Raw genomic sequence first — 25,963 nt, 5'->3', positions numbered from 1 at the left:
GGAGTAATAGGGTACATTTATGTCAGTTGGCTTTTCTCGTGACAAAGCAATGGTGATCCGCAGTGTAGGGTCAGCTAGCGTAAGAAACATCATTCATTACAACATCCAACATCATAACAGACAATCGCGACTTTCTTTTTTTTCGTCATCGTAGAGTACAAGAAGCAAAAAGCACATATAACTATCACGGATGGATAAACTAAAATCTGATACAAATCTTCTCTTGTCCCTCCAAATGCGAGAATTCTGCTTGCTTCCTGACTTGCTCCTCGATAGCGGCAGTCCACTAGACATGATCATCGTATATAGCGATGCCGCCATTTGGGATGTGTGAAGGGGCGTACCTTTGGAGTATCTTTAGCCCTGCCCCAGTCGATGAGTGTAGGGGAGGTAGCTGCCATATCCCAAAGGAGATTACCGGGTTGGATATCGGTATGAAGCACCTTGTAGTTGTCGCTAAAAACTGAGTCAATACGGGCCACAAGGGGGTTGGCAAGCGCGTCATGAAGACTTACACATAGTACTTCGCTTCTTTTATAATCAAGGGGATCTTGCTTTTCTTGAACTCATCCTTGCATCCCTGTATATTACCCTGGCTGAGATATTGCTTGTAGAGAACGTTGTTCCAGTAGTCAGTGACGGTGATATGGTACTTGTTATCGACGCCACGGAAGACGATCCAGTTGAGGTTATTGAACTTCCCCTTGTCGAGGAGTTGTTGGACCTTCGTCAACCATTTGATCTCTTCGTCGTGTGTTTGCCCGGGTGCTGTGTGTCATCGTATCTCTGTCAGGAACAGTGCAGAGGCATGCTGATGAACCCTCACTCTTTCCAGACTTCGCGTAGGCCGTCACGTCCTTCTTGGTTGACGGATCGGGCCAACCGCCACCCCCCACTTTGTACGTGATCGCGGAGTTTCCTTGGTCATCTAATTTGGTAATGGGGCGAGTGACGCCGTTGAGAGTGAGCGTGTCTAGAGGGGGGACGTCTGAATACACAAAGAAGGATGCCCAAAGCAACGGCATACCAGCAAAGACGGCATATTCTGCTGCGTTGATGACCTGTTGGCTCTGTATGTACTCGACCGTCAGCAATCGTTCATACATCCAGAGTACTGGACTATACCGGTTCCGTGGCAAATACCGCCTTCATATTCCCTTCATCAGTAGGAAGGGAAAGGGCTGTGACAGCGCATGCAAGCAATAGACCAAGACTCTGTCGTAGGTGCATTGTGATCAGGAATTGGGATGGTCGGGTGAAAGCACCTACAAGTCGCCCCAGTATTTAAGTGAATGTTCTTCCTCTGTTCGGCGGATTTGTTGCTCGCCCTCCGAAATACCGATGGTTCCATTTTTGTGGCTGTAGCATACGCGCAACTCGGTTCCAGTCAACGGGGATTACTTCAGAGCGGGGAAAGGGGGAAATAGGCGACGATCGCGAACGCTGATTATATGATGACATTCCACCAGAGCATTCTGACAGCCGTGAGGTCGGTATATAAGTATCGAAGTACACGCCGCAAGTCGCTTCTAAAGAAAGAAACTCAACAGCGAGGAACGGTCAGAAGTTTTCTCCTAATAGAATACCAACTTTCCGCATCGGAATTGATGTTTCAGCCCCATACCGAAAGGCACTCTTATAGAATATTCGGTCCTAAGGCGAGTGACGTTAGTCTTGGTGAAACCACTGAACAAAGGTAGGAAAGTGCTATGTCAGTAAGTGACTGAGTCCTTCTTTGATTGCAGAGACGCGTCTCGTTTAGGGGTGACTATTGGGGAGCGCGGGGAGGCAGCATTGCTGCCCTCATAACCCTCTTCTCCGCACGTAGATGCTGTATGATCTGTCGCAATTCCCTGATTGTGCCTTCATCATCTGCTACCATTGTAATTGGCAGGTGCATAAGATTAGCGCATGAGCAAGGGTTAATCACGTACTGTGAGTGATGGCAATGGCTTTCTCGTTCCGGTAATTTGAGAGCTGCCGTCCGCTCGTCTTTTTTGTCTGTTGTTGTTGTCGTCGTCGGACTCGAATGACGAAGAAAATCCCGATGCAAAAGGCAAAGGCAATTCCCCCAAGAGTGCCATGAATGATGACGCCCACATTTGGATGGGATTTGGGTCCATTTTTGACGTCTGGAGTATTCGTTGAGGTGTATAAGACCCCCGTCGTATGTGACGACGGTTGGGGATTTTCAACGGTCTCAGCCGATGTATGCAGGGCTTTCGCTTTTTGTGAGGACACTGTAGCGCTGTCAAGGCTTTCCTCGCTGCCATTGGGCTAGCGATTAGGATATAAATTGTTTTATGACCCAATTTGACGATGCTCACATTGTAGTGTAAACAGCATAGTCAAATAGCAGCAAGACCGGCTGGTCTTGAGAATACGCAGCAATGCTGAAGTTGTGAGATCCGTTCGTCATGGTTTGGTTGACATAGACTGCCACGTTATAGAAAAAATCGTGTGTTTTCTCGGCTTTGTGTGTGTAAGTACCGACCAACTCCTCATCAAGGAAGAACGTGTAATTTGCGAAGGCGTCGAAAGTGTCGGAGTGGGGAGGCGGTGTGTTTGCGATAATGCAGTATACATATAAGGAGACACCTATTCAGGCGGTGGTACACGTCAGGACGGAATGAAGATTTCACGGACCTGTGAAACTAAAACTGGCTTTGTGGGGTGCGTTTTTGGGGTGGTAAGTTGCATCGTGCCAGGTTCCGTTGTGCGCTAGAGACGCGTTGGGCCTCGCGCTACCGCCATTGGGACTCCATTTGTTGGGTGGGATATACGACGGGACAACGTGCGTCATGGCATCCCCGAAACGGTCGTCAATAGTCACATTCCGCAGCGCTGCGTTTTCGGTAGCCCCGACCAATGACAGAAAGGATGAAAGTAGCATTACTGCGCTGAGCATTGGCGTCGGCATGAGTGATGAACGGGGGAATTAACGTGTTATCTCCGTGGTTTTGCTAATAAAGGCCGCGGTACCCAGCCTCTTGAGAGCTTACATCTCATGACCAGGAAAGAGTCCCTTCCGTGTTGACGGTATCGCTTCAATTGAGTGTATAGTTTGTTTCAGTCCCACCTGAGTGACTGAGTCCTTGCCGCCACTTGGAGCCCAGGAGCATGGGTGGAACAGAGGAGCCAAAGAAACTAGATCATCAATGGGTCACAATAATATTTTGTAAAGGCGCGTACATCACATTGCCTTTCTCCCAGCATGCCTACGGTCGTCTACAGCCCCAGGGATAATACTGGCGGCTAACGCTGCCCTCATACACCTCTTCTCCACGCGTAAACTGGTATGGTTTGTGGCAACTCCCTGGTTACACCCTCATGATCTGCTAATTCAGTGCGCCCCGGCCCGTTCCTTGGAAATAGCAGGTCTGCGGGGAAGGCTGGGCGTGGACCACGAGCCATGTCAGCATCGCTCTCGTTGTGAAATTTGGGATCGATCCTATGCTTTCGTTGGTGGCGGACTCGGACGACCAACAGAGTGCCAAATGCAAGAGACAAAGGCAATCGCCCCGAGTACGCTGTATGAGCCTGACACACTTGGAACCGTACCGACGTTTTCCTAGAGACGAAATGAGTATCCCCGAGCAATGGTTGCATCCAGGCTGGCTGAAAACGTTAATCATTGATAGAATAATTGGGAGACACGTACTGTACATTACACTGCCCTTGTGCACAGGCTGCCCACTGCGCCATCCATGGCTGAGTGCCCGAGCCCACGAATGTCGTGCAGCGAGAAGCTGAGTATGATAGATATAGCTGTGGAGGCGCGTACTCTTCATGCTGCCCTATTTGACGGTTAAACTTATGCACAACGGAGTTATGTTGTGTATGAATATGGCCCCACCCTGTAACGATGTCGCCATCAAATTCTGCTGCCGTAGTACTTACTATATCCCTCTGATATTTCGGCCAGCCTTCATCTCTCCCAGTTCCCCAGGATACACAGCGAGCGCAGGAGTACAAAGGGGATACAACGACCCCGCCTCCTCATGCAAGCTCACAAACAGACCGAACAGCGAATGATGGAACCTTGCGAACCTTATGCGTGGCTTGAGGCTGATACGCGTCTGGAAAATGCCCGTGACGGTCGTTGAGCTCGGCTTGCGGAGATGGATCCGCCAGTGACGGACCCAAAGAGGCGCCCCCAGCGCTGATTGGGGTGTTGGTGGTGTTGTCGTGGAGGATAGTACATGGGCGGGATCGGCGGGCACAAACATGGCCAAATATGTTCCCCGCCTCCGCTGTCCGCAAATAGCAACACCGTACTGCCATGCGTCCATTCAATTCATGGATAGTTAAAATGAGTGGGGCTATGTCATAACAAGTCTACCATACACTGTGTAATGCATAAATATCGTAGGGTGATAGAAACACAAGAGAGTGAAGTTCTCAGTGACCCACGTCGGGACGTGCGTTGCTGCTGTCGTGCGCCACAGCATACGCCGCAGTCTGAGTGTCCGCGCTATAGCCCTTCTCTAGTCCATCTCCCCGTGCCAGTGGTTCTGAAGGAGGGCATGTTTTCGATTGTACAATAAATCTGCTTTGGCGCCATAGCTTTGCTTCTTGTCGGCTGCTCTTTGTTTGTCGAAATCGATGCAAGAGAAAGGTACCCGAGAGGATGAAGACAGCTAATCCGGCGAGAGTTGCGGCAACAATAATTCCCACATTCGGACGAGGTTCTGGGGTACTCGTTACATCCGAACCGGATGTGGGCAGGTTGGATGTTGGCGCGTCCATTGAGTGGGCAGGTGTGAGAGTACGCATTGGGGTCTTGATGGATGTGGGTGCATTGTCACTGACGCAATGGCCTTCGCTGCAATGATGACCGGCAGTAAGCGGATGAGATCATCAACGACTGGATCAAACTCACCATGTAGTGTAGACAGCATAGTCGAATAGCAGCAAGACAGGCTGGTCTCCGGGATATGCAATGATGCTGAGGTTATGAGATTTGTTCTCCAAGGTGTGGTTGACATAGACTGGCACGTTATAATAAAACATGCGCGTTTTTTCTGCTTTGTGGGTGTAGGTACCAACCAACTCCTCGTCAAGGAAGAATGTGTAATTTGCCAAGGCGTCAAAATATTGCTTGTGCATGGGTGGAGTGTTTGCGATAATGCAATATACAAACAAAGCGACACCTATTGGAGTCATGATGATGTTGGATGGAGGGAGTGAGCATTTCACGGACCTGTGAAACTAAAGCTGACGTTGAGTGCGCTTTCTCCAGGGTGAACAGTCGCGTCATGCCAGGTTCCGTTGTGCGCTAGAGATGCGTTTGGTCTCGCGTGTCCTCCGGAACTCCATTTATCGGGGGGAAGATATATAGGAATGTTATGCGTCGTTTCATCCCCCCCGCGGTCATCAATGGTAACATTCCGTAGTCCCCCCGCCGCGGTCCCAGCGGTCCCAGCCATTGTCATGAAGGATAGAAACAGTATCCTTGGAATGAGCATGAGGAGGGCGCAATGAAATGGAAAATTATATTCGCTATCTCCGGGAGTGTGGATGATAAAGGTTGAGACGCCCAGCCTCTCAAGAGCTCGCATCTCGTATCCGGGCAAAAATCGGGCGTGCGTCAGCATTATCGCTTCAGTTGGGTGTTCACCTCGTATAAAATCCCTACCTGAGCCCTCACCTCCGCCTGCTGATAGATCCAATCATGAACACTGAAGGCCACGAGCTGGTGTACGGAGGTGACAACGTCAATGCTGCCTTCGTTCGTAATCTTCTTCCCGGCACGTACATCCTGCATTCTGGCCGCAGTTCCCTGGTCGTACTGCCACAGTTTCTTCATCCATCGACCCCAGGCTCATGTGTTCAATCAGAAGTTGGACATTTTCATCAAAAGGAGGAGTGAGATACTGCACAACGCGCCGACGCGAGGACGAAAATGGTGAGCATAGTGCAGCCTGTCGTACTCTTTCCTTGAGGGAGGGATGTCACAGTGTGGGTTGAGCATTTGGCTCAGATGCGCCATCGTTGAGACCACGCCGCCGCACGCAGGTCAGCAAACGAGTGCGCCAGTGAGTGTTTAGATGTGGCAAGCCCTTGCTCAGAAGACCGATAAAGTTTGTTGCATATTGTGGCGTCGTATAGTCTTGGGGCGCCAGATCGTAGACTGCTGCAACATTTTATTCACGAGGCTCGCGTTGTAGCGTATGTGACACAGCCGATCATGGGAGAGATTGACAAATGAGTTCATCACGAGGCGAACATTTCCGAAATCCAAGTTACTGATCCAGTAGACTTCGAACCTTCGGTGTATAGGGCTTTCCGAGGGAGGCATGCATTGTCAGACCCTACCTCCAAAGTCCGTTGATATATGAGTACTGGATGAGTTGCAGGCACTTGTCCACGGTTCGCGACCACTAGCGTTCGTTTACTGAGAATGCGGTGAGGAGACAACTGTCCAATGTCAAAGTCAAAGATAGATTATGTGGGATCCAGTGCAACGCGCAGGGACTACTCGCCTCAAGAAGTGGAACGCTGAGGGACAGTGCGGTCCATAAGTGTCATCGTTGATGATGGTTAAAGTTCACGCGCACGTGCGGCGAGGGCGGGTTGTCGGATTAAACACCACCAAACATCGCGCTCCTTGTTTCCCTTCCCGCTGGTCGTGATCCAGAATCAAGTCTTGTCGAAAGCACATCGACGCTTTGAAACATGGAAACGCGTACGCGTCAACACGGAACCAATCAGGCCATATTTGACCCTGCCTTCTCGAATCCCCTGATATTAATGGCCACATTTTGATGATTCTCTATACGACCATACCTATGGAGCTAGCTGGACCCCATCATCTAACTCACTCCCCAGATGCGGTCGAGAGCATTCTATCAGCACTTGGCAAGACGAGAGTTGTTTAGCCTGAACTTTCACGCGAGGTGTCTACTGAATGGTGTCGAATTTACGGTTTGAGAAAATGGGGATCCCCCGTAGGAGAAGAATCCTCATATGACACACCCGCACACAAATTGCATTCTAAAGTTATGTCTTGATCTTGTATCCCCTCGTGGCTCCACAAGGTTCGTGCTTGCTGTTCTCACTGTTTACACCTACTAAGTAGTATAGGTAACGAACGACTGTTATGCGAGGGAAGACCTCGCGGCCGGGCACAGCTCGTGGTGCTTTCATCACCGGCTTACTCCTCGTAAAGATCAAGTATGGTAACTTGGGCAGTCGTTAAGTGAGAGAATCGGAAATTTGCATAATTCCGTATGATTATGGTGAATACATCCACATGGACAACTGTAGCGTTTCGAATGAACGATATTCAAGCCCTAGGGGAGTACACCGCTTGTCTTACCATGTGTAATCCTCACTTAGCCTCTCCAGAGACGACTCCAAATATAAAAGGGAGCATGCGTCCACCCAGAATCTTCAGCAGGTCTCTCCTCCTCCCGCTCTACACTCCATTTCCTACGTGGCTGGTCCACTTCTCTCTTTAACTCTCCTTTTGCTTGACGTCTCCTTTTACGACCCAGCCGCCATGCATTTCCGACAATTGTTATGGACGTTCGTGTTAATGGCTTCTGCTATAGCGGCCCCCGCCCCCATCTCTGAGCGAGACTTTGATACCAAAGTCGGGACTCGACGCTGGGGTGCCCACCCGCGCTACGGCGGTAACGATGCTGTATGTGTCTGCCTTTGCCCCTGCCCCCGGTTCATTCACTAACTCATCACTAGTATCGTGTTGCTGTACTTGAAGCGAGAGGACCTCCCAAGCCTGCCCCAAGGCCTGTAGCGAAGCCCATTGCAAAGCCAATTGCAAGACCGCCTGCTCGGCCAGTAAAGCCAGCGGCCCCGGCCAAGCTACCTGCAAAAGCCGTTGCACCCGCGAAACCACCAACAAAGCCCCCTGCAAAGCCAGGCCCCGGTACACCGCTCCCGCCCCCGCCCATTAAGCCTGGACAACAATGTGGCGTCAGAAATGGGAAGGGTAAACGCGCCTTCGATGTGTCTTGTTGTATGTCATTATGGTCTCGTGCTATTGAGAGGTTATCTGACCGCTATGTTTTCGTAGCCGTGAACTCACTCGAACTCGACGGTGTCACTCGGTCAATCACCAAGCTTAGCGAAGAAGACCAAGGCAACTCGGCCATAACCTACAAGGTCGACGGTGGCTGGCCTGACCCAAGAAGCGGGCAAATCTACACTGCGTATGCGAAGACAGGAAAAAGTAAGTCTTGTGTCTCCACTTGAGCGGATGCGTTGTTGAGTGCTGGTTACTCAGAATCAGGCGTAACGTTCGACGATGAGATTCGTTGGCTTCGCAGAGTCGATCAACTATTAGCCAATGGGGCTTGGGATGGACACAACTTCATTGTGTTCCGCGGCGTGTCCGGGAAAGTCAAGATTCAAGACACCTCGTTCTTCATGACGTTGTATCCTCTCATGCAAAAAGGCGACGTGAAGGGCTGTGAAGCCGAAGTGATGAAGAAAATTGATTTGATTGTGGAGGAAGCCAAAGTCTATGTGTAAGTCCCATTAGTGAGCCATTCTCCTTCGTTAAATCGAGTATGCCGTGCATAGCAAAAAATTCAAGACCCTCCATACCGATATCCAACCTAACAACATTCTATGGGACAAGGCTGGTAACAACCCTACTCTCATCGACTGGGGCCAAGCTACGAACGAAGAAACCTGGGATTCTACTGTCGAGGCTAAAGTTAGGAAACAAGCGGAATTCTCGCATTTGAAGGGAGGGGAAAAGCTCTGTCATGATCTCAGCAAATAGATACCACTGCCTACATGCATATATCTCTAGTAATTCCATCTATACGAGTTGATGTTCTGAGTGGGAAGTATGGCATCTTGACAGGGCCGCTAAGGAGCGCAACATGTTCAGTCAGTGCGTCCAGAGAGTCAGTAGGCACAGCACTACTTCATTTTCCTTCCACAGTCAGCATGGCCCCAAGGAGCAGTTCGGATATGCACTGACGTCCAACATCCTGGGCGTTGTCACCTTGATAGCGTTTGCACGCCACCTCGGTCTCACTTTCGTGTGGGTGGGACACTGGAATGGTTAGGTCATGTAGCCATGGTTTGGAACGACTTCCGGGCTGTGTATTTCGACGAAGAAACTGAGAAATACACCCCTGCACGAGGTGGCTTGATGGCTTGACTCGAGTATTCTACATAGTGTGAAGATTAATGTGCGTGAGTAATATAGGAGCATCTGGACGTAGCTACTGAGCGGTATCTCGATCTCTTAGCTTCACCCTCGGGCCGCATCTAAATTCGCTTCCCGTGACTGCCACAGTTCGGGTATTGGTGCCTTTCCCAGCCCTTTCGCTTCCTTAAAATGATGATTGTGGGACCAGGACGAAAGTGACAACGTAATCTTTTTCGGGGCAAGTGCTGCTCAAACTTCGAACCGCACGCGACTGAGCGTGGACCGACGCCACCATCGCTCCAGCGTTCATTTATCAGTGGAGCATGACATCTGGGCGAACTTGACAGCTTCCTCTGTCGTTGCACGGGCCTGACTTTTCACCGCATCCAAGCTATCGCTGCCCAATGGGAAGCGCGTAGGCAACGAAGGTTCACGAGATAACTTTACGATCATCTGTGCGGCTTTCTGGGGGTCGCCCGGGACCGGGATGTGATGTAGGTGGGCCCGCACGAGAGAAGTTGGGGTGTGAGGACTCGAGTAGGCTGGATGCTGTGGGCGAATGGTGATTGACGAGGTCCTGTTTGGTATGGCGAATGCACCTGGCTCAACGATGCACGCCCGGATATTCCATTCGGGGACCATTTCCTTCATAAACGTTTGTGTAAAACCTTCAAGCGCTGCGTTTGCCATCCAAAATTCAGTATTTAATGTTAACGATTTGTACAGCGCATTGAAGGTTGTGATGTCTTACCGAATTTTGCTGCGCAGAAGTATGAGAAGCCTTGGGTAGCCGTATAGCCCCCAGCAGCTGTGAGGTTCATTACGAGGCCCCCATCACCGGGAGGATTCACTTCCCGGAAGAAGGTTGCGGCCTACAGGAAAGGGCATGAGCATGATGGCTTGCGCTCACTCACGTTAGATCAAACCTCGCGCGTGATATTGGCTGGTCCCCAGAACACTACATCGAACTGAGATCTCGCATCTTCGTCCGTCATGCCCTCAATCTCCCCCAGCACAGTAAATCCAGCACAGTTCACAACCACATCCAAGCGACCGAAATGGCGCTTAGTGGTCTCAAAGGCCTCCTTGATTTGTTTGACGTCCGTCACGTCGAGACGTTGCACTAGTAGCTGAGTGCTAGGGTATTTGGTTTTGAACTCGTCCAAGTCAGAGGGTTTGCGGCACGTTGCTACCACGCGCTCACCCTCCTCAAGAAGGTGTTTGAGAAGTTCGTTTCCTAGCCCGCGGGTCGTTCCTGTAACTGGAAGGAATACCGTTCGGGCTTCAATATCATCGTAACTGATCACAGTTTACGTACCAAACCAGACACGTCCTTTTGATTCAGAGTTCATGACTTGGGGCGAGGCTGGCGCTGCGCTTTCGGGCGACCTGAAGAGGCTCCAAATGTAGTTCATCATGAGGATGCTTCGACGTTCGGCTTCAGCCTTTCAAAAGCTTCACTCCTCGAGCACTAGTCGGTTCCCCTCCATCTTCGGTTCCCACCCCCTATGAGTAACAGGAGCTACTCATGGTACACTGAAATCCGGCCTAATCCAGTGAGTATGCATTGTACGTAGAAATACCTGGTTTACATTATATTTCACCTGAATATCTACTCCAGGAGGTCATTTCGCCTCCGCGGCCGCGGCCCCGGCAAGCCTCCCAAACACCACCGCCTCCAGCAACGACGAGCCCCCGAGCCTATTCTTACCGTGAACTCCACCAATGACTTCCCCAGCGGCGTACAAACCAGGTATAGGCTTGCCTTCAGCCGAGAGGACGCGGGCAGAAGCATCGGTGTGAATGCCTCCCATCGTCTATGATACATGTCATAGTCAGATTCACGATTATCACTAGATGCAAGAGAATGCCACAACGCACGTAGTGCACCACAGGAACAACCCATGAGGCCAGCAATACACCGTCTGGGCTGAATTGACCGTTATGGAAGTGGACTGTCGATAGAAGTCAGTAATACAGTAGTCTAGCCCTCATATCGAGGCGCACTTTTGCCGAATGGGTCCTTCAGTTCGCCTGAGGCGTATTTGTTATGTTCGGCGAGCGTTTGAATCAAGGCTGCGTTTGGTACACCCGTGTCTTTCGCGAAGTCGGCGGCGTTTTCGTATCTCTTCATCAATCCCTTAGAAACATAGAAATCGCCTGTGTTCCGTCAATAACTCTATCCCATAACGACAAAGGTTGCCCTCACAATGCGATTTCAACTCCTTTTCTGCATCGGCATTGAGTAATAACCTGATCGGCCCCTTCCCCTGCTCAATAATTTCTTGCATCGCCTTTGTTACATTATCTCTTCTCTCCATTTCATCAACAAACCTCTTTCCATCTGCATCAACAAGCAGTGCGCCAACGCCTCTCAACGCCTCCGCTGCAAGGAACTTAGTCTTCGCGCCCTCATCCTTGGGATCAACAAACCCAGTTGGATGCACTTGGATTTCGTCCATATCAATGAGGGACGCGTGCAATGACGAGGCTAAACGATGACCGTCCCCCGTTGCGTGGTCCCCATTTGTCGTAGGCAGCCCAAGGAGATCTGGCCGATACTTGGCGAGAAGCCCCGAGGGAGCGTAGTCAGCAGCATATCCACTGAGTAGACACATTAAGGTAGGTTGAGACAAGAGAAGCAAGCGAAGCATACCCTGTGGCGATAATAACAGCGTTCGCTTGTACGCTTGTGGTCTCCCCGTTGGTTTCATATTCCACACCAGTGACGCGTCCGTTTGCTTCCAGCAGTCGGACGACATGTGCGGACTTAATTACCTCCGCAGCAGGGAGAGTGTCCAGTTTCTTCATCAACGCGGATGTTATAGCAAACCCGGGCGGCGGTCCCCTGCCTCGATGGGTGCGCGCGACGGAATGACCCCCGAGTAATGATACCAATGAAAGGTCGATAGAGAAGTTGGAGCTTAGCCATGAAAGAGACTCTGCAGAGTTCGATGTCAGGGCGTGGATGAGATCTGGCCGCGCCAGTTGTCCTGCAGATGATGTAGTGTCTGCCGTGCTGCAGATGACCATCTATTTACTGGGACGGATTATGAAGGAGAGGATCTTACAATGCTTCAACGGTGTCGGAGACCCCCAGCGACGACTGTGCTTCCGTCCCGGCTCCGTTTATCCCAGAGCTTGCCTTCATCGAGTTTCCTCCCAAGCTAGCACCCACGTTAGCTGCATAGTTCAATTGCTAAGGGGGGACTCACGAGGGCTTCTTGTCCAACAACAAGACCTGGGCACCATGCTGAATCAGTGTATGTGCAGCGCTCAATCCAGCTAATCCACCCCCAACGACGATGGTACGGGTCTGCGAGACGTTCATGTCGATTTCCTTCGGTTGTAGCCAATTGACGAGCAGAACAGCGAGTACAAGGGTGAGTATGAAGAATAGCGACTGGTTTCTGGAAAAGGCCATTCAGGTGCCGCTGCCTTGGTATTCCTGGATCCAAATTCTGTCACCGGGCCCAGTTCTTGGGTGTGCGCTGGGAAAGCCCTCATGCATCTGATCGAGTCCTACCTCAGGGCAAGCCGAGATTCCCATTTCTGAGTCTGGCCACTACTAAGCCCGTATATCAGGGAGTAAAATAGAGAGAACAACAAGGGCAGGATGCGCCACGCATGGTGATCTGCCTGGAAGTTGGAGGCAAGTGTATGTTCCCACGAGCAACCCACATCTGCATGAGAAGGAGCTTGAAAGGAATCTGAATTTCTGAAAGTCGTTTCTCGCATTAAGAATGTAGGAGATTATCTCTCGAGGGGATATAATACTCAGGCCAACTAGCAGATCCACTAGCAGAATATGAGTGCGTAGGATTGGGAATGCATTGAACGACCATAAATGTACGAAATAAATACAATGCTATTTATTTGCTGAGATCGTGGCAGAGCTTTTCCTCTCCCTTCAAGTGCGAGAATTCCGCTTGTTTCCTAACAGCAGCCTCGATATCAGCAGACCACTTGCCAACTTCCTTGGCTCTGCCCCAGTCGATGAGAGTGGGGTCGTTGGCAGCCTTGTCCCAGAGAATGTTGCCGGGTTGGATATCGGTATGGAGGATGCCGTATTTGTCACTATGAACGAGAAACTAGATTTAGCGGGAAAAGGACGACAACTCAGAGAAGGAGACTTACACATAGACTTTAGCTTCCTTCACAATCAAATCAATCTTCTTCATCACTGCGGCTTCGCAGCTCTTCAAGTCGCCTTTTTGCATGAAAGGGTACAACGTCATGAAGAACGAAGTGTCCTGGATCTTGAATTTCCCTGACACGCCGTGGAACACGATGAAATTGTGTCCGTCGTAAGTCCCTTCAGCTAGTAACTGGTCCGTTTTCGCAAGCCATTTAGCCTCTTCGGCGAATGATGTTCCTGGCCCTAAAACAAGCACTCTTAAGGACGAATCCTCCCGGGTAGAGAATGTCCAAACTTACTGCTTCCTGTCTTGGCATAGGCGGTGACCATTTGTCCGTTGGTTGGGTCGGGCCAGCCACCGTCGACTTTGTAAGTCACGGCCGAATTGCCTTGCTCGCCGACCTTGCTGATGGGTCGGGTCACGCCACCGAGTGTGAGAGTGTTCGAGGCTACGAGAATGTAGCAGTTAGGGCTGCTATCGATAGCAAATGGCAAGGATGACATACGACAAGTGGGATCAAAGGCGCGTTTGCCCTTCCCATTCTTGGCTCCACACTGCTTGTTGGGTCCAGGCTTGGTGGGCGGGGGCGGGCCGCCAGGGCCTGGCTTTGCAGGAGGCTTCGCCGGGGGTTTGGCGGGAGCAGCAGGTTTGGCTGGTGGTTTGGCTGGTGCGGCTGGCTTAGCTGGTGGTTTAGCTGGTGCGGCTGGCTTCGCTGGTGGCTTCGCTGGGGCAGCGGGCTTTGCAGGGGGCTTTGCAGCTGGCTTCGCGACTGGCTTTGCGGCAGGCCTTGGAACAACCTTGGGGGGAGCCCTTGCTTCAAGCACAGCGGCACGGTACTAGTGGTGAGTCAGTGAACGGTTCGAAGCACACATGAGAATGGTAAGACATACGGCTTCAGCCATCAAGTCGTTGCCGCGGTAGCGCGGGATCATGTGGGCATCCCAGCCCCGAGCTTCGATTTCATTGTCATAATCTCGCTCAGCGATGGGGGCGGGGGCTGCGAACACCGCGATGGCGCAAGCCAGTAACACGGACGTGCATGTCAATTGTCGGAAATGCATGGCGTTGGAATCGTAAAGGAAGACGTCAAGAAAAAGGAGAAGAAAGAGTTGGAGAGATGTGGACCAGCCACGTAGGAAATGAAGGGTAGAGTGGGAGGAGGTGAGACCTGCTGAAGATTCTAGGTGGATGCATGGCACCTTTTATACCCCGAGTCGTCTCTGCGAAGCTGGACGAGATTCCGTATGGAGCGAAATGCGCTTGGAGTCCTTCCAGAACCCAAACATGGGTTCATCTGAAACGTTGGAGTCGTTCACATGAACGAATGCACTGGCATGAAATCATAGGCGATCATCCAAATGTCCGAGCGTCGCGCTTGGCAAATCCCTCGATGGCGTCTTCTACTCTGCACGAAGAACAGATGGCGACGAAAGTGTTGAGCTCTCTGGTGTCCAACACGGCGAACATACACGGACTTACACTGGAGGTTGGATTACGGTTGGTGTAACTCCCTGGTTCATTGCTTGAAAATGAATCGTCGGCATAGCAAAGTGGTCCCGCGTGGGCAGCAGTTCAAACCGGGAGTCCAAACTTGTTGGTGTGGAGAGCACATGGCGCGTTGACATAAACGTTCCATTCTAGGCGGCTGATACGCTACTAAGCAAAGTTCTCGGTCAACGAGGTCGATCCAGCATATCCATTTGGGGTCAAAGAGTTACCATGATGATCGCCAACCACTCGATACCCGTTGAAAACTTGATGGAGTTACGAATCAGGGAGGTTTTACTATTTACACTGCTTTCCCAGCGCCTGTGTAACTTGGAAGTATCAACATTAGGCAGTGTGGCGGAAGCGCATGTCCGGTTTCAGATAGACAGGCAGCGCTGTAGCATTCAGTTCAGAATTTCTTTTATTTCTTCTTCTTCTATACTATACTTTCCGCGGGGAGGGGGTAGGGTAACGGTGAAAGGGAGGGGGGAAGAGCTAAGATTCGACGCGAAAAAAACACGAGCACAGAACAACCTCTGAGAGAAATGGATGAAAGCGTGGAATAGGTGGAGGAGGGCGTAGACCCAACTGAACAAGAAAGAGGTATTGGTTATGAAAGCAGTTCAAACGATTAATGGTAAAGTGGCTGTACAGATAGCATTGCACGGATGATGCAGTTGCAGAAGAAGAAAAGTAGGGAGCGGCCGGAAGTACCAATACCAAGGAGTGTGGAATAGAAGGGTTCGCGATGGAGACTCCAGGATGTTGTGTAATTGTAGAACGTGTCCGTGATCATGTATGTAAGAGTGAAATTGCCGTGTGCTGCCGTTAAAAAGCTCTAACCCTCCAGAGGGTGTAGATCGTATACGATGCATGAGTCATTGGGCGGACATGGGTGACTGATGGTAGGTAGGGAGTATGACAACGGATCTGGAGCTTCATGAACATTAAGCCGCGCTATACAAAAACAAGTTGTTCGTGGCGGCAATCTATCATGCGAACGATATGAGCGGTTAAAGCAACGGTTACCATAGGCAAGACTTACGGCAATCGTGTTCTCGTTCGGATGCCAACTCGCATGTAGGATCTTCTTGTTAAAATCTAATGCTTCGAGCTGCATCGCATCCCGCAGCGTCCCCGCCCCTTTACCAACACCATTCTTCCCGGCTTTATTGCCAGGCAATGGTCCACCCATCCTCTTCGCTTTGAAAGCGGATTTGTCAGCTTGTAGAACAACGTCGTTGGGACCATCGGTATCGTATATCCGGAAGTAATTGTGGTACGACCCGGTCAAGACGTGCCTAAAGTGAACTATTGGAACACACTATGCCAGGCAAGCAAAAGGACGTACTTGTCGTCGCCTCCCCAGATGCACTCAAACTTATCGAATATACAGTCATTCTCGTACAAGTCACATAGTTTGCCCCGTAGATGGTCATGAATTTGGATTGTTCGTACAGGTCGACTCTCCATATTGATGTCCCAGATCTTAAGCGAGAGGTAGTCTCGCGACAAGATGTACCGACCGTCGTGGCTGAACTTCACGTCTGAAATCGACGAAATGATTTCTGAGAAGAACGATCGCGTTATTGGGTCTTCCTCCTCCTCGAAACCTGGACGGATCGGAATGTTAGCGGGATGACTAGGGACTATCCGTGATCGTACATTTTGCATGTCGATCACATAACGCAGAGTCGCGCATATCCGCCAGCTTTATATTCGACTTGGAGCTCGAATACATGAATAGGTTGCAGTGGTTCGGGTGGAATTCAGTAGCGGTTATGACTTCGGTCAGTTCCTCCATATTGACAGGTTTGATGTCTACAATATCTGCAGGAACCGCCGATCAGTACGCTGAAATACGGAAGACTGTGGATCGTGGAGAAGGTAACGTACTGAAACTCTGATCGCTGATATTCAAATTCCACAGATTGATTCGGAGGTCATCAGCGGAGATGTACGTCTCTTGGTCCGAGTTTACTGAGATGGAGTGTATGTGATACGCGTGGGCGTTTGCGTACACTTTGCGAGGGACAGCGGCTATGATGTTGTCTTGAAGCGACATGCGAGGAAGGCGGAGATGAGAATGTGATGATGGAGGGGGTAGGACACGTTGACCGTCATGGTGATTGGACTCTGAGACCACCCGTAGTGTCTTTTCGAACACCTTCCAAAGCTTGATTGTCTTGTCTGGACGAAGATCAGTCGTCGGAGCCGAGAAGATAGAGAACACGAGCACGTACCGTTAGTCGATAGAAGAAAGTGGGCCGAGTTCTGTCGTTTGCACCATTTAATCTTGTTGATCTTCTCCTCAATTTCTAATGACTTGAGGTAGTCGAACTCCGGCTCATGCGACTGGAATTCAGTGTAGAATTTGTACTCGCATCCCTTTTTCTACTCGATCATTAGCTGACCATGGCTGGATCGATCTTAGAATAGAGACAAGGGAAACGTCGAAGCATACGAGCTTGCCATGAGAGACACGGCGACATCAGCCCAAATCTCTCAGACCGGCAGCACGAGGGCGGTGCGTGCACGTTTAGGCGCGTGTGATGCATGGCAGCAGTACGCACCATTTCATTGCGCTCGAAGAGAACGACTCGGCCGCCCTTGTCTCCCGTAGCAAGGTAGTTGCCAGTCGAGTCGAATTCGACAGTTGAGATGATGTCCGCTGTTTGGTAATCAGAATCGGCGTCGGTAAGTCCTCGACATTCCAGACTGATGCGACATCCACATCACTTTATGAGTGGAAATGAGGGCATACCTTCTGTGATATCCTCTACCTCCCCCTTATCGCCAAAACACTGTGCAAACCGCCAGCCGCCTGCAGATAATGGGTCTTCCATGATGCAGTCTACTTAAGTGATGTTCTGGGACTCAGAAATTTGCGGTCGTTTTCGAGAGAATCGCGGATTCACTGATGCTGTAGATGATGGCGGTGGCGATGGCTTTGGAATCAAAATGTCTCGCAAAATCTAGGCAAAGGATATTTGGGTGGAATGGCGGTAGTAAATGGATAACAAGGGGGAGCCTGCGACTCTGATCTCGTGTTTGGTCCGGCCAAGGGCACCAAACAACCCACGAGCGCTTCAATCCCCGACTCTTTCCACAACACCCACCACCACCAACCCACCACCGCTACTTGGACTTGCAATTTATCATGGCCATTGCCCCCATCACCGGAAAGCTCAGAAAGCGTTTGTGGCTCGATGTTGGCTGCGCATTCGGCCTCGGTGTCTCTGCCGCATATGCCTATTGGTGAGTTTCAATGACAATACTATCGCCGTCTCTTGTCTCATCTTGTGCCAGGTATGGATACCACTTGAAAGCTCGTGAGTCACTTGTGGCCCTTTTGTTCTGTTTAAAGCGTCGTGGGTGCTCATTCTTGTCTGTCTAGTGGAACACCAGGAGCAATTCTACGTCAAACTCGAGCGGGAGAGGGCAGCTGCTAGGCAATAGATGCTGAAGCGGGGAGGCTCGGGCGAGAATCAAACGGATCAGAGGCTTGCTGGGATGTCGAGCGTTAGGGCAGAATTCTAGAGTGACATCGACTGGTCGAGAACATGCCCATGTCGGGTCTCTGCCGTAAATTCATTTCTTCCTCGCATCTGCAGAAAAAAGGACACTTGCATCGAATCGCGCACATCTAATCTGAAAGCACTGGCGCTCATTGAAAGACATTTCTTGCGCGTGCAGCGCCCAACATTCTATCTATCGTTGCGGATGGCGAGAACTGCACGGACAAAGGTACAGTCCAATGCAACACATCGTAAGGAATTACGTTCGAACGCTCGCGGCATGATGAGATGTTAGTTCAATTCCTCAGGCCTCCGCCCTCAATCCAAACGATGCCGTGGTCACTGTTTGATTACACTTCATTGCCCCAGGGATGATGGATGTTGGCCAATCATGCACTTTTCGGCATTTTCTTAATGCCCTAATTAAAGCATTTATCAAAGCAACCCCTCAAACGAATGTAATTAAGCATGCCGAACCATAACATGCAAAGCTGCACAGCAAGCCAGGCGCGACTCCGCCAACTCACGCATACGATCTAACCTTCGAGAACCAGAACGGCCTCTCCTGCTTCAGCGCCACAGGCTGCACATCCCCCGTCTCCACATTCACCGTCGAATAGTCAACTATATCCAACTTGTTCCACTTCCCGTTCACAGGGCGCGAGCGCAGGGAGAGCGTCATGGAGAAGACGTAGCGCGGGGCCTCGCGAGCGGTGGATGCGTGAGTCGTTTCGTGGGCGTGGTGGCGCTTGGAGGGCTTCAAGGTGGAAGTGACGGCATGGTCGTCGAGGAGGGCTGCGGGTATTTCGCCGTCTAGGGGGATGAAGTTAGAGGGGACGCTTTGAGAGTCTATCAAGTTAGAGAGCTGGATTGTGGTCCCCTCGAGTGCCCATTCGCCGACGAGAAGGCCCTATGAACGAAGACGAGTAAATGAGCAGCTGAGTGATAGTTGTACCGGCAATAAGAGAACAATGGATACCTTCATGCGGGAGTTGTACTTCAAGAGGGGAATCATTTGCTGTGGGGTGTATTCCTCGTTGACAAGGAGGGAAAGCACTCGACCATCGGGAAAGAACCGTCTGATTTTCGCATTAGCTACCCGACGCTATACCTAAATGAGGAGTACTTACAAGTATCGGTTGTAGGTTATGAGATGGCTGATCTAAAGATAAACGGTTATAAGAATAATAGCGAACAAATGGACCAAACATACATTGACCCAGTGGTTCTCACTCAATCCTGGCCGTCTAAAATACGATCATTAATATTGATTTGAGTATTCGGTCAAGAAACTTACACATAATGGCACACTGCGATATACAAACCGTCCAGCCGGACTCTAGGTTGTTCGATATATACGCGGCGGTAGTCATGTCCATGTCGCTCGAGAATCGGGACCAACTCGGTCAGCGACGAAATTTGTGGAGGTTTATACGTCGAAACGACCAAGTCCCTACAACGTATATATTGGCTTATGATCCCTCACAATGTCATATAATGGCAAAGCTCACCTCCACCGACCGGGATCCAATGCAAGCAAGCATGCCTTGCGGCACACCTGGGAAAATCGACCTATAGTGGTATTATCCATCTTGTGTACGATGAGAAGTAGGACTTCATCCGGCAAGTCAGAGAAGAAGACAGGTAGCTTCTCGTCCTCGGGGGCAAAAGTCAGGTCGCTGGGGAACGCCTTAACTATCCCCGCGAGGAGTCCAACGAGGTTGCCGCCTGACTCCCCCTTGCGCAGAGTTAAAGACAGCTTGGATAGAGCCAGAGAGACCGCTTCCACAGCAACTCCCTCCGTCATTTGCTCTGCATTTGCTTCCACGGGGCGAGCTAAGACGGTAGCTAGTCTCTCCTCTTTGTCATACGCTCTATCGACGTTCGGGTCCATGCGAAATGCCTGGCGGTACAGGACCATCGCCTCATCGAGCTCTCCGCGCGACTCGCATTGCACGGCGTTGCGGTAGACTCGTACAGCAGAGAAGAGTGCGCTGCTTGCTTGCGCCGTCAACGCCGGCCTGGTAGCAGGCAATCCCGAGATGGTTTCGCTGGAAGGGCCCGGCTGGCTCGAGCCCACTACATGATTCGCAGGTCGTACACGAGGCTGAACCCGAATTGGAAGCGGGGAAGTGGGTTGAGGAGCAGTAGCAGCAGTAGTAGCGCTAGTTTCGGCCTTGGGCTTCTGGATATTCCTGCGCACCTCTGCCTTCCACTGCTCTCTGAACCGTGCGAGCTCTTCAGGCTCTTCTTCTGGAGGAGGAATTGTGGGTTGCATTAAGATGTGTAATCCATTACCTCCGCCATGACTCCATTTCCTTATCTGCTAAGTCCTAAATCTGGGTACTGATAATCTGCTAAGCCTAGCCTGACAATCTGCTAAGTCTCTCCACGTCGTCTATTCCCTCACCGTCGCGCACACACGCACATAGCGCACACGTCGGCTACCCGTCGTCAGAACAGCAAAGATGGAGAGCAACAAGGACGAGGCGAAGCGCTGCCTCGCGATAGCCCGCAAGCACAAAGAGGCGGGGAACTTCCCCTCTGCACTCAAGTTCTGCCGGAAGTCAGTGGCGCTCTTCGAGACCGACGAAGGCCGCAGCCTGCTCAAAGCCGTAGAAGCCGCGATGGGCTCGTCGTCAGAGGACGCACCCACGACATCGTCTTCAACTTCGACAGAGACGCACCCCTCAGCAAGTGGAGCCCGACACCGACATACAGCTGCACCGTCAAGTAGCGGTTCCAGCAAATCGAATGGCACGGCTGGTGGAATGAACGGAGAGAAGCGGGACTATACTCCGGAGCAGCATGGTGTGGTGAAACGGGTTAGGGCATGCAAGGTCACGGAGTACTACGAAATTCTGGACTTGAAGAAGGATTGTGAAGAGGCGGAGATCAAGAAGGCATACCGCAAGGTGAGTAGCACCCACAAACTTTCGTGTAAGACTGATGGACTGGTTACAGCTTGCCCTGGCTTTGCATCCTGACAAGAATGGCGCACCCGGCGCTGATGAGGCGTTCAAAAGTATGTTATATACTCATTTGTTACCGTTCAAGTGCTTATCGCGTTCTAAGTGGTATCGAAGGCATTCCAAGTACTTTCAGGCAAGTAGGCTTCGTAGAATAACGGACATATGCTTATCGTTCCCCGGGAACAGACGCAGACAAACGTGCCGTGTATGATCGAAGTGGAGGGGATCCCGAAGATCGTTATGCTGGGATGCCTTCTCGTGCTTCAGGCTTCCGCGGAGGACCATTTGGGAACGGGAACGGAATGGCCTTTGAGTCTGAGCTCAGCCCCGAAGACTTGTTTAACATGTTCTTTGGTGGCGGCGGCATGGGCGGTGGCAACGTCCGTGGATTCCAGTTCGGCGGTCCTGGTGGTACGTCTGTTGATTCGCATGCATTTATTACTTGATCATGCAACGTCTATTTCCCCAGTTTTCACTGCTTCGTTTGGGCCGGGAGGTTTCCGGACAACAGGCGGGCGAGCACACCACCATCAGCATGCCCAGCAAAACAACGAGCGCGCCGAGCCTCGGAACGTCTTCCTCCAACTCCTCCCCCTCTTCGTTCTCTTCTTCATATCATTCTTCTCCTCCCTCCCCTCCCTCTTCTCCTCATCACCGTCCCAAGCCCCCGATCCCCATTTCTCCTTCAACCCGACCCAACGCTACTCAGTACAACGGTACACATCTAAGTACGGCGTAGCGTACTGGGTCGATCCCAAAGAGTTCTTGAGCCACCCAACCATCGGTCCAGAATTAGCTAAGAGCGGAGAGACGCTGACCAAGTGGCTAGACGATTTGAAGCAGTGGAAGGAATGGGAGCTTAGGGAGGAGACGGCCGATCTCAGGGCTGACCAGGAAGCCGAAGCGAAAGAAGAAAAGGCAAAGACCAACGTCGTAGATCCCAAGAACACGCCAGAAAACAGAGCCGTTCGCAGAGCCGTAAAAGCCGCCATGCGTCGACAGCAACGCGTTAAGAGCATCCCTCGTCCTTCATTACCTACGTTATCGCGATTCGAAGCGTCCGTAGAGCGCATTTACTCAGAGGACCTCTACGCCCAATGTAGACGCGTCGCGGAGCGCAAGGAGCGCAGAAAAGACTCTGAAGTAGGTATCTTCGGAATCGGCGCCGACTGGGACAAGGTGCGGCGGATTGAAGCAGAGGCGATAGAAAGCTGCGAGATTCTACGTGGTTTGGGTATCATACGATGAGCGATTTAGTATAATGGGAGCTATTTTAGATACGGATAATTTATTCTGACATGTCTACATCTGCATTGCTTTCAATGATGTTATCATGCGGTCCTCAGTCCTGTATGTCGCTGCATATCATCCACAATTATATTGAACCATAGTACTTATAAGTTGCATGCATAGGTGACGAACTAACGAGAGGGTACGTATGATGGACAACGGAGTGCGAGTCGAAGAAAAGCTATGTCTGAATGTATGTGGATACAATGGTATCTAATGAAGAATCTTCCGCAACGAAGATGTCGTTATGTAACTGTTATAACTGGGACACCTTAATGATTGTACAAAGAACTGTTGACGAGGCGACGGATACGGAACATGCAGGGACATTACATCCCGGCTTGTCGGTTAAGGATATAGAGTTGCAAGTCTTGCCACCCTAATGCCGTCATAATTAGGAGGAATGTCCACTAAAAAGTTTACAAGACTTACCGCCACCGACACGACACATGACCTTCTTTGTTGTAGTGTCGCCCGCTTTTCCTGACCTTGTCAGCGTAGTCAACTTGCATGTAACAAGCTTTCTCGCCAAGGAGTTCGAAAAGGCGTATTGTGCCTTGACCTCTTCACCTTCCTTAGGTGCGCTGCGCAGAGGAGGATCGACGCGCTCCACCAATAAACCATGGGGGATAGAGTTAGCGATAACAGCAACCTCGATGTCGAGGGGATCTTTCGTGTTGGCGGGAACATATTCATGCACTGGGCCTTGGTCGAAAGTGGGCGTATATGCACCATTTCGAGAGCCAGGACGCGACGGTGTGCGACTAGAGTTTGATCCGTCTCGGAAACTCGATGGAGGAGCCTTGACTGGTGCAGAAGCTCGCGGACCGCCCCGAGGCGCAGGCGGTTGATACACAGGTACCTGCTGTGCACGGGCACGCAAAGTCGCTTCAGGTGTTTGTGCCCGCATAGCAGAGCTCCTGAAGGGACTTGCTGTAGATGGATCATCGTACCTCGACATTGCTGACCCCGGGCGGGAAGCCGATGAAAGATGGAGACTGGGCACAGGAATCATTGATCGACTAGGTGGGCGGGGGTAAGCTCGCCCAGGGGAAGAATTACTCGCGCCAGAAGCAGAGAATGTCGGAGAGAAAGCACGCTGAGACCTCGTCGCCGAAAGATCATCGTCCCAAGTTTCCGACTGGCTGCTTGAGAATGATCGCCACTTTGCGGGTGCTGGGATGTGGCTGGGAGTATTCGGCCGAGGTTTAGGTGTCGTGGCAGAAGGACCAGGCGTAGCACGTCCAGCATTATTGGAAGGTGTTTGAGCGCGAGATGGCGGACGGAAGGTTGGTAATGGTGGGTGCGAAGACTGAGAAGTTGAATACGACGTAGTCATTGGAGACCATGGCCTCGAGGATGACATCGAGGCTCTTGAAAGACTTCTCCTATACGATGCGCCTAAGGGGGGAACTGGCGGTATTTCATCGCTCGAGGTACGGGCATAATACCCAGTCGCAGACGGCGGTCGTTTCTGAGGTGTGCCTTTGACCGTTGCACCTTTCTCCTCAGATTCTATCTTCGTCGAGCTGTTCCAGCGTTGTTTAGACGAACTACTCGAACTGGTTCCCTTGATAGTGCTACAGGGTGTTTCAACAATCTTCGCTATCCTGGGAGATGGATCCGGCGTCAGACTGTGACTATGTTTGTGGTTGGGCCGATCTGGCGTAGAGGGGGTTGCAGGTTGATTTCCCCGAACACCAAATATGGATGTACGCTGCCGCCTGATGACCTTGATTGGTTCTGAGGCTGGAGCGCGAAGAGTCTTTTCAACATTAAGGGGGGTGACTGGTGTACTAGGCGATTGCTTGGAAGATCCTGTGATCTTCCGTGCAAACCTCCTCAACGGAGATATGGAACCCGTAATGCTTGATGAACTGGGAGCTCTTGATGCTCTCGACGCGCTCGGCGGTGTCGCGAGATATCCGCCTCGAGAATGTGTGGTGTGCCCAGACGTACTCGATCCACCGTCACTCGGAGCTGAGTCACCGTTCAGAAGGAGTCGACGGACCGATTCCATTTCTGCATCAGTGCGAGATATTCGGTCACGCAGGTTCTTCCATCGTTGCGCTGACTCTGCGTGTCTTCGTAATGTCTCGCCATTCTTCGTGACTCGGTCGCGGACACCCTTATCTATTATGGATAAAACCTTAGAGGTTGCCGGCATGTAATGTCTGATACGCGATACAATTGAGGGCAAGTTCATAGATGAAGCTCCTGAACTTACTTCTTCTTTGCTTCATACGAATCGAGCAAAGAGTTATAAACATCGATGTTGATTGACGCTCTCGGCTTGTCGCTCCGCTGGGACACAGCAAGGGAATCGTCAGCACCACGCCGGTGGACCTGCCAGATAAACTCCTGGACACGGCCATTAGTCGGGTTTACGATAGCAATGAAGATAGATAGCGCACTTGACACCGATTCACGGCCTTCTCTAGGCTTGACATCATCCCATCTGCCTGGTCCGTGACGGTTCGGAACACCGTTAACCATTTGTCCTCCTTGAGCTCCTCTCGAAGAACCTCACTCTCATCCTGCACGGCGTCCCAGTCCTGCATAAGGGTCGCGTGCTTGCGAAGGATGATAGCGTTCGCATTCTCGTTCTTAGTATCACCGTTCTGTGCTAGCGTGGGTGTGGCGGTGGACTGGAGCCATGGTTCCAACGACTCATTTACGGACTTGATTCCTTTGGATACCGCATCCAACCGCTCGTCCAAGCTCATCAGCGACTGGTCGATGATATTCGTGGTGTTGGTGTTGTCACCTGGGAGTTGAGACTTATGCCGAAGTTCCTGTATCTCTGCGACCCGCCCATAATTAAGATGATTTACTGGCCCAAGAGGATAACGCACCAAAGATACGCGTCTGAATATCCGATATGTTGTACGATAGCTCTGTAATATGGGTCGATATGGCGAGAATCCTGAGATCCCTGCTAGCTGTGTCGGAAAGTGCACACGGACAAAGATATATCGGAAACGCACTCATCCTGGCTCTTTCGCTTTCCCAGCTTCTTGCTGGCACTTGCGGTGATTGTAATGTTCTCTGATGTGTCTGTTCAGTGGCCATGCCGTCTGAGTCACCGCGGGTACCTACCTTCATCGGCCATTTCCAGTGAAACCTTGGACGACGAAGCTGAGCTCCCGAGTGATGAGGTGGGGGGCGAAGGCGGTACATAGTACGCCGAGTTTGAGGGCGAGCTCGACAATGAGCTGCGAGAGGACGAGGCCTTGAGTGAGGACATAGTGGAATGCTGAATAAACGAGGGAGCGGCCGAATTATTATAAGGGGGCTGGCTTGGGAACGAGGTCGTGAAATGAAAGCTAAAGTGAAGGTTGAGTGGAATCCTGCAGAATATTTCTAGATGGTCATGGTAAGGTAGAAAGAGATGATTGTCACGGTCGACGCGGTTGGCGTTCAGAT

The 25,963-nt window shown here is 51.2% G+C and overlaps 12 protein-coding genes across 12 annotated transcripts; 3 read left to right on the top strand and 9 right to left on the bottom strand.

Moving 5' to 3' along the window:
• Positions 1-199: 199 nt before the first annotated feature.
• On the bottom strand, positions 200-1,230 carry PC9H_006625 (uncharacterized protein; the record flags this gene model as incomplete). Its single annotated transcript, XM_036776169.1, has 6 exons — positions 200-286; positions 345-456; positions 516-768; positions 827-973; positions 1,028-1,061; positions 1,126-1,230. The coding sequence occupies 6 exons, from the start codon at positions 1,228-1,230 to the stop codon at positions 200-202; spliced, it is 738 nt and encodes a 245-aa protein (XP_036632188.1).
• A 538-nt stretch (positions 1,231-1,768) lies between these two features.
• PC9H_006624 (uncharacterized protein) lies at positions 1,769-2,920 on the bottom strand (the record flags this gene model as incomplete). The annotated part of the gene is made up of 4 exons (XM_036776168.1): positions 1,769-1,875; positions 1,935-2,266; positions 2,328-2,598; positions 2,647-2,920. The coding sequence occupies 4 exons, from the start codon at positions 2,918-2,920 to the stop codon at positions 1,769-1,771; spliced, it is 984 nt and encodes a 327-aa protein (XP_036632187.1).
• A 1,481-nt stretch (positions 2,921-4,401) lies between these two features.
• Positions 4,402-5,468, bottom strand: PC9H_006623 (uncharacterized protein; the record flags this gene model as incomplete). Its single annotated transcript, XM_036776167.1, has 3 exons — positions 4,402-4,825; positions 4,883-5,153; positions 5,204-5,468. The coding sequence occupies 3 exons, from the start codon at positions 5,466-5,468 to the stop codon at positions 4,402-4,404; spliced, it is 960 nt and encodes a 319-aa protein (XP_036632186.1).
• Positions 5,469-7,504: 2,036 nt separating this feature from the next.
• PC9H_006622 (uncharacterized protein) lies at positions 7,505-9,139 on the top strand (the record flags this gene model as incomplete). Its single annotated transcript, XM_036776166.1, has 7 exons — positions 7,505-7,648; positions 7,702-7,981; positions 8,039-8,194; positions 8,249-8,492; positions 8,548-8,732; positions 8,783-8,866; positions 9,045-9,139. 7 exons carry the CDS (start codon positions 7,505-7,507, stop codon positions 9,137-9,139), a joined length of 1,188 nt encoding a protein of 395 aa, XP_036632185.1.
• A 297-nt stretch (positions 9,140-9,436) lies between these two features.
• On the bottom strand, positions 9,437-10,545 carry PC9H_006621 (uncharacterized protein; the record flags this gene model as incomplete). Its single annotated transcript, XM_036776165.1, has 4 exons — positions 9,437-9,807; positions 9,882-10,002; positions 10,057-10,391; positions 10,449-10,545. 4 exons carry the CDS (start codon positions 10,543-10,545, stop codon positions 9,437-9,439), a joined length of 924 nt encoding a protein of 307 aa, XP_036632184.1.
• Positions 10,546-10,755: 210 nt separating this feature from the next.
• Positions 10,756-12,554, bottom strand: PC9H_006620 (uncharacterized protein; the record flags this gene model as incomplete). Its single annotated transcript, XM_036776164.1, has 7 exons — positions 10,756-10,947; positions 11,012-11,085; positions 11,138-11,290; positions 11,340-11,734; positions 11,787-12,149; positions 12,202-12,297; positions 12,346-12,554. The coding sequence occupies 7 exons, from the start codon at positions 12,552-12,554 to the stop codon at positions 10,756-10,758; spliced, it is 1,482 nt and encodes a 493-aa protein (XP_036632183.1).
• Positions 12,555-13,002: 448 nt separating this feature from the next.
• Positions 13,003-14,330, bottom strand: PC9H_006619 (uncharacterized protein; the record flags this gene model as incomplete). Its single annotated transcript, XM_036776163.1, has 5 exons — positions 13,003-13,207; positions 13,268-13,511; positions 13,568-13,717; positions 13,775-14,105; positions 14,160-14,330. 5 exons carry the CDS (start codon positions 14,328-14,330, stop codon positions 13,003-13,005), a joined length of 1,101 nt encoding a protein of 366 aa, XP_036632182.1.
• A 1,374-nt stretch (positions 14,331-15,704) lies between these two features.
• Positions 15,705-17,603, bottom strand: CDC55 (protein phosphatase 2A regulatory subunit cdc55; the record flags this gene model as incomplete). Its single annotated transcript, XM_036776162.1, has 8 exons — positions 15,705-15,746; positions 15,803-16,058; positions 16,109-16,370; positions 16,423-16,587; positions 16,654-16,947; positions 17,001-17,151; positions 17,331-17,428; positions 17,522-17,603. The coding sequence occupies 8 exons, from the start codon at positions 17,601-17,603 to the stop codon at positions 15,705-15,707; spliced, it is 1,350 nt and encodes a 449-aa protein (XP_036632181.1).
• Positions 17,604-17,917: 314 nt separating this feature from the next.
• On the top strand, positions 17,918-18,216 carry PC9H_006617 (uncharacterized protein; the record flags this gene model as incomplete). Its single annotated transcript, XM_036776161.1, has 3 exons — positions 17,918-18,015; positions 18,067-18,089; positions 18,155-18,216. The coding sequence occupies 3 exons, from the start codon at positions 17,918-17,920 to the stop codon at positions 18,214-18,216; spliced, it is 183 nt and encodes a 60-aa protein (XP_036632180.1).
• Positions 18,217-18,798: 582 nt separating this feature from the next.
• On the bottom strand, positions 18,799-20,553 carry PC9H_006616 (uncharacterized protein; the record flags this gene model as incomplete). The annotated part of the gene is made up of 6 exons (XM_036776160.1): positions 18,799-19,185; positions 19,255-19,354; positions 19,406-19,437; positions 19,489-19,522; positions 19,573-19,728; positions 19,787-20,553. The coding sequence occupies 6 exons, from the start codon at positions 20,551-20,553 to the stop codon at positions 18,799-18,801; spliced, it is 1,476 nt and encodes a 491-aa protein (XP_036632179.1).
• Positions 20,554-20,743: 190 nt separating this feature from the next.
• Positions 20,744-22,495, top strand: PC9H_006615 (uncharacterized protein; the record flags this gene model as incomplete). The annotated part of the gene is made up of 5 exons (XM_036776159.1): positions 20,744-21,190; positions 21,240-21,300; positions 21,351-21,380; positions 21,434-21,658; positions 21,717-22,495. The coding sequence occupies 5 exons, from the start codon at positions 20,744-20,746 to the stop codon at positions 22,493-22,495; spliced, it is 1,542 nt and encodes a 513-aa protein (XP_036632178.1).
• Positions 22,496-22,866: 371 nt separating this feature from the next.
• Positions 22,867-25,784, bottom strand: PC9H_006614 (uncharacterized protein; the record flags this gene model as incomplete). The annotated part of the gene is made up of 8 exons (XM_036776158.1): positions 22,867-22,916; positions 22,970-23,457; positions 23,932-24,711; positions 24,765-24,898; positions 24,952-25,340; positions 25,393-25,472; positions 25,525-25,585; positions 25,637-25,784. 8 exons carry the CDS (start codon positions 25,782-25,784, stop codon positions 22,867-22,869), a joined length of 2,130 nt encoding a protein of 709 aa, XP_036632177.1.
• Positions 25,785-25,963: the final 179 nt, after the last annotated feature.

Source organism: Pleurotus ostreatus (genome assembly GCF_014466165.1).
Source record: "Pleurotus ostreatus strain PC9 chromosome Unknown scaffold_4, whole genome shotgun sequence".
In the NCBI taxonomy this organism is placed as follows: domain Eukaryota; kingdom Fungi; phylum Basidiomycota; class Agaricomycetes; order Agaricales; family Pleurotaceae; genus Pleurotus; species Pleurotus ostreatus.
This window is presented reverse-complemented; position numbering and strand designations above follow the sequence as displayed.